General features: G+C 45.2%; 1 protein-coding gene across 5 annotated transcripts in view; it reads left to right on the top strand.

Annotated features, from left to right (window-relative positions):
• nalcn (sodium leak channel, non-selective) overlaps positions 1-14,088 on the top strand; it is a 93,870-nt gene that overhangs the window by 21,576 nt on the left and 58,206 nt on the right. For all 5 annotated transcript variants that reach the window (XM_029256664.1, XM_029256663.1, XM_029256662.1 and 2 more), the window contains one exon: positions 5,161-5,247. In XM_029256664.1, the coding sequence (XP_029112497.1) occupies positions 5,161-5,247 (87 nt within the window). The remainder of the gene's footprint in view (positions 1-5,160; positions 5,248-14,088) is intronic.

Genomic DNA, 14,088 nt, shown 5'->3' with positions numbered 1-14,088 from the left:
TCACCTGGGCAGTCGTACCCTACATTGTCACCTGGGCAGTCGAAACTCCGCTTTTCCTGTTCTCTTCACCTTCAGCTTCGCTGGTGGGAATTCAAAGCTGTTTCTCTTATATGTGTTGTCAAGGTCATTGCGTTCATGACCACAATTTACTCTTCATGGTAATACTAATTAAACACGTAGCTCGGGCAGCGTGACTACATATGATGCAGCAAGCCTCTGTGTTGCACTTTGAAGAACCCAGGTACGAGTCCAACTTCCTGCTATAGTAGCCTTGATCAAGGTACTTGTCCTGAATTGATACAGTGAAAAATACCCTGCATAATAATAATAATAATGATAATAATAATAATAAGCCCCATCTGAGTGACTGATACGTACTATGAGCATAAGCCTGAAATGGAATCAGCAGAGATGTTTCCATCACTTAAGAGGAACCGATAGTTAGATATCATACTATGTCGGCAAACCGCCCCAACACAGTGCTGCACAATGAGGAGGAGAAGACCTGCCTATTGATCGATATCGATATACCGTATATCCCAGAGGAGGCAAACGTTTTGCTGAAAGAGGCTGAAAAATCCCAAGTGTCAGGAGCAGGAAACTGAGGTCATTAGAATGTGGAACGCCAAGACCAGGGTGGTACCAGTAGTGGTGGGAGAGTTAGGATCGCTCAGAAAGGGCCTTTTTTGGAGATGCTCCCAGACCAACGAAATGCACGTGAAGTCCAGATGACCGCAGGGACGGCAACCGCACAGGTCCTGAGCAAAGTGCTTGGGTGAATTTCTCAGGTCTCTTGTTGAGATACAAATTTGACGAAAACCAGTTGAAATATTGGACCGAGAGGAATGATGAAATATAACTGTAACAATAATAAATGGCTCTATATTTGGCTCTGCTGAGACTTTGGAGGACAGTACACACTGCACGCAGTACAGACACATGCACCAAGGTCTCGAGCTGTACAGTCCGGGGGATGCTGGGGATTGTGGGTGGGACCACTAGGATCCCCCCCCCCTTCATCTTGAGTTGGGAACCTCTCCTGAATGTGACCTGGGTTCGATGGAGAGAATCGGCTCTCTAACGTGTTCAGATGAAACGGAGGAAGGCGGACAGAAGGGGGCCGATGCCGGAAAGCGACGAGGGCGAGCGATGCTGGGCTTGCTGGTGTCGATGAAGGGTTAACCTGATGGTGCAGTCTGAGACTCGGGCTCGGAAGATGCAAACCCTCCCAGCCCCACCGCTCACTCGCCCCCCCTACCGTTCTGCTGAGGCCGTGTCAGAACCAGGAAGGCGATGGTGCGAAAGTCAGGCCTTGTGGACTTGGCAGCTGGAGCAGCGGTTTTTCTCGATGCTGCCAGGTCCCTCGAAGGCCTGGATCGTCACACTCAGACCTGCGTGTGTCTGTTTCTCTCTGTGTTTGTATTGTCCCTTTGCCCATGAGTAGTGACGGCTAATACCGAACAACTGGACAGTCACATAGTAAGTAGAGCAGTGAATTTCGCCAAAATACAGTTTGGAAAGACCGAAGGGTCCAATGCATCACAGTCTTATTTTATTCATATATTTTCCAAAATTTTTAAAAACAAATCTGAAAAGCGGAACACAAATTGAAGACGTCACTATTTCGATATTTTGTGATTCATTTACGTGATGCTTTTCTCCAAAGTGACTGAAAATGTTAAGGTTATAATTATTATTACGGTTACTTACCCATTTATACAGCTGGGTACACCGATCCCAGACACTCAGTATTGTGGCAGCAGGTGGCATCGTAGTGGTCAGAGGTGCTGTCTCAAACTCATACCACCATTCTTCAGATCACTGCTGTTGCTGTAGTACCTTTGATAAAAATTCTTACCCTATTTTTTTTTTCGAAAACCTTTCTTGACATTGCATTTATTCATTGATGGGCAGCGTGGTGGCACAGTGAGTAGCACTGCTGTCTCACAGCGCCTGGGTGGTGCAAGAGGACGTGGTTTCGATCCCTGCTCAGTCTGTGTGGAGTATGCATGTTCTCCCTGTGTTTGTGTGGGTTTCCTCTGGGTGCTCTGGTTTCCTCCCACCCTCCAAAGACATACTGCTCAGGTTCCCCCATAGTGTGTCAGTGACAGAGTGTGTGTGTGTGTGTGTGTGTGTGTGTGTGTATGTTCCACGGATGTATGGATGAGTGAGCCAGTCTAAGTGGTGTATCTAGCAGTATAAGTTTTCAGGTGCTCTGGTTTCCTCCCACACTCCAAAGGCATGCTGTTCAGGTTCACCCAGAGTGTGTGAGTGACAGAGAGAGAGAGAGTGTGTTCCACTGATGTATGGATGAGTGACCCAGTGTAAGTAGTGTATCTAGCAGTGTAAGTCACCGCGGTGAATAAGGTGTGTGGGCTGATAACACTACATAGAGTTCATTGGAAGTCGCTTTGGAGAAAAGCATCAAATAAATAAATGTAAATTCATTTAGCTGACACTTTTCACCAAAACAACTTACAGTGTTAGTCTATTTACCCATTTGTGTAGCTGGGTAATTTTACTGAAGCAATTAAGGGTAAGTACCTTGCTTAAGGGTACTACAGCCTGAGTTCAAACCTGTGGGTCCCAAGGCAGTACCTCTCACCACCACTACCAGCTATCCCCTGTGATTCTTTTGCATAAAGCTCTTAATGATAACCAAAATAGTGTATTATAGATGCAGATTGTTAAACACTGTGCCATTTTGCTGTGGTTTGGAAAAAGCAAAAATTTTGTTGACATATAACGATTTGTGACCCATTGGACTGAGCACATGACCAGTGGAGCCACATGAGGATCAACTCGTGTATCTGTGACAGTTCTACTGTATTGTGAACGGTCACTTTCCGTAACTCCTTTGCTCATTTTTTCCGTGTGTTTCGTAAACAGAAAAATCGTTTTTGTTATGTCCAGTGATGAAACAAGACTTTTGAGGGGACGAGTAATAAAAGTACTCCCACTGTTCTCATGTGGTTTTAAAAGATTCCCTGATTATAGGGTTCGGTCATTTGCCGTTCATCATATTTCACACATCTGACCTCTTTCTTCAGAAGTGACTTATACAATTACACGTATATACTCTAAGCTATTTACAGAGATTTACCTGTTAATGCAGCTGGGTCATTTTTACTGTATCAGCTCAGGTTAAGTACCTTGATGAAGGGAAATACAGCAGGATTCAAACCCATGGCTTTGCAATTGCGCCTTAACCACTACGCCACCTACTGTTTCCGTTGAACTTGTTCGGATTCCTCTGCTTTCGACATATTTTCCAAACATTTTTCATTGGGATATTTACTCACCGCATGACTCATATTTTCCCACATATACATACATGTTACACTCTCTTCGGAATGTCAGAGTTTGCTTGAGTTTCACTCTTTGGCTGCAGTTTTCTCTGTTTTTATTATGTTCCTCCAAGTTCCAGCAAATGGGTTCCAAACTCGCATTTCACAGCACAAGTACTCCTTATTCCTTCATTAATCTTTCCAGAAACATCCTACTGTAACACTTTTTTCCACATTATAGTAGCGTTTCAGCTTGCACTGCTGTCTTCAGACCAAGCCAAGATATAAATAGAGCAAATGTTCAGTTAAACCACCTACTTATAAAATAGTGTATGACAGATGGATATATAGATATATACACACACACACATATATATGTATTCTATATATATATTTTTTTTTTTTTTTTATTGCTTTAAATAATCTTCTGTGTCCTGGTTTGAATGCCCTTTGGCACAAAACAGCTCTGAGCCCATTTTGACATTGAAAACCATTACCCGCTCTGTATCTATTAAAAGTAATTAAAATCACAGGGAGATGCCCGAGTCTCCTATTAAAAAAAGTAATTAAAGCAGCTTACAGAGAAGTCGGTTATTTAGTGTGAAACAATGAGGCTTAAGTTCCTCACTTTGATCTCCTGTAATAAAAATGGATTTAAGGCAGTCCAGGGGGATGGAGCTCATACTCTACTGGCAGGATATTCGAGCCACACCTCGGCAGAGCCGTGTTTGCATACAGAATTAATTTTCGGAGAGCCTCCTTAAGATGATGAGTGCATTAGGGACAAAGCGGCCTGTACAGGACAACAGAAGGAAGGCGCCTCTGCTTTACGTCTTTTATACGTATACAGTATGTCTGCTTTATTGTGTCTAATCCCCTTGTTGCGCTGCACATTAAAAGGCGACGCAAATGTCCTATGAAGATATGAGAATTTCCCTGTGTGATCGCATGATAATCGGGCTTTTTGTTTGAGAATTTACATTTATTTACCTATTTACACTGCTTGGTAATTTTACTGGAGCAATTTAGGGTAAATACTTTGCTCAAGGGCACTACGGCAGCAGATGAGATTTGAACCAGCAACCTTTAGATCCAAAAGCAGCAGCTGTGAACAGTACACTGTGAACTGTCCTGTGACTCCTGTTATAATAATCATAAATTTACGTGTCTGAGCAAAAAAATGTGGTGTATTGTGTTAATAGTAACCTACTTTGTAAATCAGATGCAGTAAATGATTTTTGTAAAGCACTCAGTGATTAATGGCTGTAAAGGCACTACTTTCCCTTGTGATTTTCTTATTCTATAAATGAGCACATAATTTAATATGTGAAATTTCTCATTTACTTGTCGCATTTGTAATTGTTGCAACTGCTTGCCATTCTTTATTGCTACAGTGAGCAATATTAAGTGCTTGGAAATTATACATATTTTATTAAGCACACTCTCAAATTAAAATTAAACTTCTCTGGAAGGCAGATCACTGAATTTCTTTAGCAGAAAAAGAAATAATAGTATAAAAGACAAACTATAATACTAACAGTATTTTTCAGTCTTCTGGTAAATTTCAAAGACACTTTCTGTTGACATCGCTCTCGCCCAACTGTGTCAGCTGTAATTTTTAGAGGGAAGCACAGAATTATAATGTCTTCATTTGTGCTCAATTACTATTCAGGCAAAACTGTGAGATCTTTCCTAATTTTTCTTACATTTTCTACTTTATTGACTTGTGCTTTTTAATCGTATTTTGTTATTTATAGGTTCCGGTCCACCTTAACCCAGCCTGGGACAAGTAGTCATGAATGGATGGATGGTTTTCTTATTATTTTTCTATGCGGTGTGTTTCACCTGTGTGCCTGCCCCTCTTCGGCCGTAGATGTTCCATGAAGATGCTGCTGGAGGATGGCAGCTCGTAGCAGTGGATGTCAACAAGCCTCGTGGCCAAGCCCCCGCCTGCCTCCAGGTAATACCCCAACCTTCCTGCAGGTAACCACCCACACCTTACCCCTCAGTGTGCCGGACACTGGCGCGCCTGGCCGACCCCACGGCCCTTCGAGGAAGAATCTCCTGGAAAACGTTCTTCATCGGCGTCCGTGAGCCATATGGCCGTTGCGCCCATCGTCATGGTGGCGAGTGCCTTGTAGCCGCTGCATACGTTGCCTTCACAGTTTGTCGTACTTGGACGTCCCGGAGTTGGGACGTCTGCGGTAGCGATGTGTGACGTCCCAGGTGTTTCCCACTGCAGATAACAGTTTACCGTACAGAGGAAATGATGCCGTCAGCAGTTTCCCACCATGCATATGCAATGAAAAAGCTGACGGCTTCTCTTCGGCGTATCGTGTCGAACCCAAGGCACCGCGCTCGCAGGGTGCCGTATTCAAGGCCACCGCTCCAGGCTTTCCGCCAGGGCTCTGGGACTCAGCGGCGGAAATGGAGGAGGAAGCCAGCGCAAGTGGCACGTTATTAACCGCGACGCCGACCTCGACTCCTGCCTCAAGGCCGGAAACGCTGGATGATCGAGAGATGACGGCTGACGACTGGTGACTGACATTTACTGGCATTTCTGGAGGCAGGTGGGCTCGGATTGACCCCCGCAGGAAAGGGGAGCGCTCCGCATTGTGCGCATCACAAAAGCCCTCTGCGCGTGAGTGCGGCGCGCTCCACCTCGCTTACAGAGGCTTATTGCACAAAGCCACAGGATGTGAGCACCAATTTAAGGGCTCAGACAGAGAAGGACAGATAAAGGAAGGAAAATCCGGGCCCGAGATGAAAGAAATGGAGGGAAAATTTGATGTCCGTGATGCCGTTTCGTCGAAACTGTTCGGAAAAGCTTTTCATTCCATCCGATGGGGTTCGACTGAAAGTCTTCCTCAGAACTCCAGCCTTACTGGACAGTTCCCTTCATCTACATCCTTAGACCTTTGAAGCAAAATAAAATTCCACATATGAAGTTTTACATTTAGCTGACACTTTTCTCCAAAGCAACTTGTAATGTTGAGCTACTTACAATTATTTACCCATTTACACAGCTAGGTAATTTTACTGGGGTAATTTAGGCTAAGTACCTTGCTCCAGGATACTACGGGTGGAGGGGGACTCATACCTGCAACCTTTGGGTCCAAAGAAAGCAACTCTAACCATTACTCTCACTTGTTAATCTGAGACAGTCATCAACAGACTGCATGGAGACATTTATTCACTTAGCTGATGCTTTTCTCCAAAGTGACTTACACAGATTTTCCCGTTTATACAGCTGGGTTATTTTTACCGTGTCAGTTCAGTGTAAAGGGGGGGCATGGTGGCGCAGCGGGCTTGGCTGGGTCCTGCTCTCTGGCAGGTCTGGGGTTCGAGTTCTGCTTGGGGTGCCTTGCGGTGGACTGGTGTCGCATCCCGTCCCGTCCTGGGTGCGTCCCCTCCCCCTCTAGCTTTGCGCCCCGTGTTGCTGGGTTAGGCTCCGGTCCGTCGGGACAAGCAATTGTAGACGGTGTGTGTGAACTCGGTGTAAGTACCCTTATCGAGGAGTCTGCAGCAGGAGGTGGCGTTCAAAGCAGGGCTCTTTGAGTATCCAACCGTTACCACCTGTCGCCCAAGAGTGAAGATACTTGGTTTTCAACCTTTTTTATTCCAAAGGAAAATGTTTATAGTGTTTTTTATAGCTGAGTTGGAGAAGTTTGGAGCTGTTGCTGTTATTACTGTACTTACCAGACACCATGTCCAAGAATAGTCACTGGGAGCTGAAGTTTAGAACAGGCCATCCATACAATGAGCCAGCATGCCATGATGAAATTGACAATCTCAGCCGAAGCAGATCGTCTGGGAATATAGAAATGGCTCTAACTGCTGCAACTGATTCAATGACAGCTGCTTAAAGCAACCAGTGGAAATAAATCAGTTTTGAGGCATCACGTAATTTCTCCACATAAATTCGGATCAGAGAAATTTGATAGCTGTATTGCTATGCCGCTCTCTGGGAGAATAAATGTGCTAAGTTAACATTTTGTGTTTTACCTTCACCACTAAGTAATTAAGTTCGTGTTTTATTGGAAACCTCATTTGTCATCCAGGATCTTGTGTGATCGCACCTTTAATTTTTACATGTCTCTGAATTCTTGTATTGCGGCATAATCGTTGCAAATAAAAAACAACAAAAGTAAAAATAAAAACAGATAAAATAATGTATGTTAAATAAAAATATAAATATAAATAACATGTTTTAGATATTACTTTTTCTCTTCATACTCAAGGTCTTGTCTCTGTAGTGCTCAAGATGTCAGGTAAAGCACAAAGGCGTAGAGTAGCATGAATACAGACACAAATGTGAAAAATTTTGCTCATTTTCTGATACAATATTTTTAATTATAGTGTCTTGAAATTTCCTCATATAGCATTAGACTGTGAATTATTTTGTTCCTGATAAATACCACTAAGCGGTGCAGATTTTTTTCATTATTCACGGTACATTTCCCAAGCAATTCTTCCTACAGACTACGGATGGCCGGAGAGCAGAAAATTCGCACGTTTGTCGTTCACTGAAAAGCCATTGTATCCTTAGCTGGACTCTCAAGTTCAGGGAAATCCATTTCCATTTTGTCGAGATATGAACCTGGTTTGAGGGATGGATCGGGGACGAAAAAAAGGCTTGCTTGGAGATTTGTGGAACCTGCTGACATATTTTTATAAGGGTGACCGGGAAGCGATATGGAAGGTTCCAGTGTGACCTTCAGGGGAGGTCGGTGGTTCCCAGTCGTACTGCTGGTGTTCTAGGGTGTTTGCTGTTGTGAATACGACCATAGTTGACCAGTGTGACTGGCTCTTTATGAAATGAACGAATGAATGAATTAGAATTTAGCGCAAGACTTTCAAACACGTGTTTAAAGACCTCAGTTTTATAGCAACAGAAATTTAACCTATGAGGTCCCTCAGAAACTGAAGTCGTTCCCAGCCGGTGTCTCTTGGGGAAGCACGAATCGGAACTGGTACAGTGAAGTAAGACTCATACACTGTGTACTCGTCTCACAAACACAACCGGGAGTCTTTATGTAATTTGTTTCGTTCCTAAGTCCAAAGTCACACAAAGTACCATTACGTCGTAATCAGTAAAAGTTTAATAAAAACAAACGTCCCTCAGTTTATTTGCTGTGTAGGTTGTTAAAAAATCTTGGATATAGCTACAATAAATAGACGAATAGTTTTTTGTTCATTTGAAGTCACGTTAAAATTAAACACAATTTGAAGTTACTGAAGAATGTTGATTGATTCATGCCATGAACGTGCAATGTTTTTCTTCCTGTTATTGATCAGAGACATTCAGCAAAGGCCTTGGAAGAGTTTTTAAACACAGTGGTAGTTGATTTAAGGCGCCCACATGCTCTTATCCTGTTAGGGTGCTCTTTACTGCCACCTAGTAACAGGGCAGGTAAACACAAGTCGCTTTCACTCCTTTGTAAACTGAGATGTCAACGAACAGACCAGCGAAAAAAAACGCTAATAAAAATAAATTTACATACTTTTATTTACTTAGCACATGCTTTTCTCCAAAGGGACATCCAATGAACTCTGTGTAGTGTTACCAGCCCACACACCTTATTCACCGTGGTGACTTACACTGCTAGATACACTACTTACACTGGGTCACTCATCCATACGTCAGTGGAACACACACACACGCTCTCTCTGTCACTCACACACTATGGGGTACCTGAACAGCATGTCTTTGGAGTGTGGGAGGAAACCAGAGCACCCGGATACACTACTTACACTGGGTCACTCATCCATACATCAGTGGAACACACTCCCTCTGTCACTCACACACTATGGGTGAACCTGAACAGCATTTCTTTGGACTGTGTGTTTCACTCACCAGTTTGAAATATGAAGAGCCAGTGTGTCTGGTTTCAGTAAGATATTTACTGGGAAAATTCCCACCGCCAGCGAGTGCGCTGAGCACAACTAGATTAGTTTGTTTGGCCCAAGACTGGTGTTGGTGAAATTAGTATCTGTTGAATGAGGGATCATTAGTACCTGTCGTAAAATAATCTCTGCGGTAAATAAATGAGTTTATGTCCCAACATTCTAGATCCTTTTTTCATCCAATAAATGAATCTCTTTCAAAAAAAAAAAAAAAAAATGACGGAGCAGAAAACGGGCTTTATTTCAGTGCTCGCTAAATGCCACACGGCCTGCAGAGTCTCCATTTACTCGCCCAGAGCTTCAGGTTAATTAGGTTTGCCGCTTCTCCTCCCCCAGCGCACACAGATGTTAATTAGATCCTTACATTTCCTATAAATTAATTATTGTGGACATTCTGACGTGTTCCTGGTTACGTTAGAAGTTAAAGTCCCTGGAAGTTTGTCTTTGTAAACAGATTGGATCCCGACGGAGCGGCGAATCGCACCGCAATCACTGCCGACTTTTGGCTGCCCTTATTTTACCCGTCTTTCGTTTAATCGGGTTTTAAATTGCCCGGGGTTACTGCAGCAGGTGTGTCATGCATGCTAAGAGAGGTGCTAATTATATATTTCCGTTCTTCAGAATTTAGTGACACAAACATGGACTATATTTTTTGGCAGCTGACTTTTTTTGACACCCCCCCCCCCCAGTGTCTTTTTGTTCATCATTTAAAATCTAACAGCAGAGTGTAAGTGTTGCAAGTGGCGTGGTGGCACAGCGAGAAGGGCTGCTTACTTACGGCAAGAGGATGTGGGTTTGATCCCCACTCTCTCTGTGTTGAGCTGATATGTTCTCCTTGTCTCTGTGGGTTTCCCCTGCGTGCTCTTGTTTCCTCCCAAACACGTGCTTCTCAGATTCTCCTGTAGTGTATGAGTGACAGAGAGCGTGTGTGTGTTCCACTGATGTATGGATGAGTGACCCAGTGTAAGTAGTGTATCTAGCAGTGTAAGTCACCTTGGTGAGTATGGGGTGTCGGCTGGTAACACTACATAGAGTTCATTGGAAGTTGCTTTGGAGAAAAGTGTCTGCAAAATAAATGTATGTGTGTCTGGTTTGATTTATTATTAAGATTTAGTTTCATATGTTAAGTAACATGTTATACACACACACACACACACTTTCTGAACCACTTGTCCCATACGGGGTTGCGGGGAACCGGAGCCTAACCCAGCAACTCAGGACATAAGGCCAGAGGGGGAGGGGACACACCCAGGACAGGACACCAGTCTGTCACAAGGCACCCCAAGTGGGACCCACCGGAGAGCAGGACCCGGTCCAACCCACTGTGCCACCATGCCACTGTGCCACCGTGCCCCCATAACATGTTATATTTAGGCTGAAAAATAATCCCCCAGTGAATGAATTGTCGTTGGGTTTTTGAGGATACAGAACAAGACGGTTAGATACAGTATTTTTGTACGTGTCATATTCGTACCTTTACTCTAAGCTTTTTGTTTATTTGTGGTGGTGTGTCCCCTCCCTGCCCTGCACCTTGTGTTGCCAGGTTAGGCTCTGGCTCACTGCAACCCTGCTTGGGACCGGAAGCTGTTGATGTTGGTTGGTTATTAATTAATACAGAATTAATTAATTCTGTATCATTCTGTATTCTATGCAGAATGGCTGTTCTCAAGCGACAACAATTTGAACTCTTGTACTCCAACCGAACAGAACGCATGCCTGTCCATTCAATCCTTGGCGCACAATAGCGCCCCCTACAGGGTGCTACTCTTGCAGGGTTCCTTCATCTTTCATTTTTCCATCATCGCGTGATGGTCAAGGCTGACACAGTCACCGCTTGAGCTACATTGGCTCAGGGTTTGCGGGGTGTGAGGGTCGCGTACAGTGGTCCAGCAGGAGACAGGGGAGGCAGAGGACGGTCATTCCTGATGAACCCTGCACCCTCACATATTAATAGGTTCAAAAAGCAAAGGGACTTTAACCCCACAAAGGCCCCGAAGGCCATTTTTATATTTCATTTTGTTTGGTTAATTTAACAAGTCTGTTCTGCGTCCTTAATTTTACATTTATTCATTTAGCTGATGCTTTTCTCCAGAGCAAGTTATAGTGTTAACCTACTTACAGTTATTTACCAGGGTAAACAGCATGGACTTTTTTACTGTAGCAGATCAGGATAAGCTACCCACTACCTTTTCTTAGGATCTTTTCTTTAATTTCTCAGAGCATGTGCAGTAATTTAGATATTTGAGAGCCTTGTTGAATGCTGAAAGGGATTCAGCAGCTCTGAGGGACAGAGGGAGGTCTTTCTACCACATTGGACCCAAAACCAAAAACCTATAGACTTTCAATTTGGACTCCTTGTGAATTGGGCCAACAAGCAGCCAGAGATGAAGGAACACAGCGAGTGATCAAACCCTGTAGTCACGAGGGTGCAAATCCTTTGACTGTCTTGTAGGTCATAATCAGATGTTATACCGGAAGTGTCTGCAGGATCAGGTTATGGCTTGAGTGTGCCAATTTCACTTGGACCTCAGATGGGATCAAGAGCAGCTTGCCAAAATAGAGGCCCTTGGGGAGGGGGCAAAATTGAATGAGTGATCATTAGAAAGGACCAATGTACAATTTTTCTGGTCAGTTGCTAATCAAAAAAAGCCAAGGTTGTGTTCCACATGAATTCGTTTGATGACGCTTATTCAAAGAATATACGGTATGTGTAAATGTATAAATACAGATTAAATGGCAGTGTTCCTATTAGACATGACCAGCTCAGATCGCAAGACTGGGTGTACTGTACTGTAAATACCATGCGTACGGATATCATGTATTCACACAGCGATTTCTCCCAGTTCACTTGTGCTCTTGCCTGACTGATGCATCTGCTGTTGTTTGATCCCAAATGTCAGATTGTCACATAGAGCCGGCTTTCTTGACAGAACACGCTCCTAATTGTGTGTCGGCCGACGGGTGGGATCCGGGATTTGAAAAATGCGTGAGGAGGAGCGAGTACGGCACCGCGCGCCGTGTTCTCCACGTACCGCGCGTGGGAGAGCGGCAGCCGGCGCATGCCTCGGCTCCGGGTTTCGCTCCCCGCTCCACGTTTGCGCACGAGCACCTTTGGTGCAGCAGCCGCAACGTGGACGTCTGACAAATCCCATATAGGCAGATGTGGAGAAAAGCGAGTTGTCTGCAAACCTGCCTTGGGGGAGACCGTCCGGGAGCGGGGAAATGTCAAACCGCGTTGTCACATTCTGTATCAGTCAGGGAGAGCGCTGCTCTGATCCCCAGCGAGAGCCCGGGTTCGAGGAAGGACCCTCGGAGGAGGTCGGCCGTCTGCGCTCGCAGGCCTTCCCTGTCGCCACGCCTCTCGTGCTGCTTCTTGTTTCCACTTTTCTCCCCCTGCAGTGTCTCCGAGTCACTTTCTCGAGCTGAATTTCATTTACTCCCCAGTCAGTTGTATTCCTGTTCTGCAGGGGATTGTCTTAAAGGATGGTGGCACAGTGAGTAGTGCTGCAGTCTCACAGCACCTGGCTGGTGCAAGAGGAGGGCAGCTGCTGTTGTCGGTGCAAACTGAAATTCCCTTAACCGTGTAACGCTGTCATTGCTCTCCGTCCACTCCTTCTCTCACAGTCCCGCTGCAGTAAATCACACCAGCTCTTGCATCTTTTTCTGGTTGCCCTCTTCCTCCTTCGGCATTTCTGTGAAATAATTTAAGTTGCGTAGTCGAAATGAGAAATTCTGACACGATTATGGTGTTGCAGAATTGCGTGCGGGTCAGAGCCCTTTGTGCTAGGAGGTCCCGGACAGCAGGTGGCACTGTGGTTAGAGCTGCTGCTTTAGACTCAAAGGACCAAGGTTTAAATCCCTGCATGTGCTGTAGTACCTGTGATCAAGGTACGTACACACACACACACACACACACACACACACACACACACACACACACACACACACACACACACCCCCCAAGCAGGGTCACGGTGAACCGGATCGTAACCCAGCAACACAAGGCACAAGGTTGGAGAGGGAGGGGACATACCCAGGACAGGATGCCAGTCCACCGCAAGGCACCCCAAGCGGGACTCGAACCCCAGACCCACTGGAAAGCAGGACCGTGGTCCAACCCACTGCGCCACCACACCCCCCCCCCCGATCAAGGTACTTACCCTGAATTGATACAGTAAAAATTGCCCAGCTGTGAATCACTGTAAGTAATACGTAGTTATTGCAAGTTTGGAGAAAATCATTTCTAAATGAGTTAATAACTGCTCCTCCAACATCGACTTAGTATTGTTTGGAGAGTGAAACTAACATGGAGTACCCAGTGCGCTTGGACTCGGGGCATTTTCCATCCGCTGCCCGTCAAAGAGGGTAAACGCCTCCCCAAGGCTGCAGGTGGAGATTTCGCTGTTGGATGATGCCTTCGTGACATCTTCATCCATCGTCTCCCACTGGGCCCATCGGCACTTCGTTCTTCCGTTAAGTTATAATGCTCTATGTGCCAGGTCCAGATAGAGAAGATGCCCTGAAGCGAGCCTTAGCTGATGCTCTCTCCATTTTAGAGACCCTGCAGTTCAGGAGAAACGTGTCCCGGTTTACATTTGATCACTGCGCTCTGAATGGCCGTTCTGCGGTTTAACTCCTTTTTTGTTTTCTTGGGTTGGGTTTCAAGCATCAGTGGTTTTAATGGACGGGGACTTGTGCCGTCTCTTTGAGCCGCCTGGAACGACCTCCTGCCGTGGGCATGTGGCTCGTTGTGTCGCTCTGGGGGATATGGGCTCATGCTGTAGGTGGGCAGCAAGGTGGCTCTCGCTCTACACCTGCTGACCTCGGCGACCCCAACGGGAACAGAGTGCGCTGACATTTGCATTCATTCTTTCAGCAGATGATGTCCTCCAAA

Source organism: Scleropages formosus, chromosome 12 (assembly GCF_900964775.1).
Source record: "Scleropages formosus chromosome 12, fSclFor1.1, whole genome shotgun sequence".
NCBI lineage: Eukaryota > Metazoa > Chordata > Actinopteri > Osteoglossiformes > Osteoglossidae > Scleropages > Scleropages formosus.
This window is presented reverse-complemented; position numbering and strand designations above follow the sequence as displayed.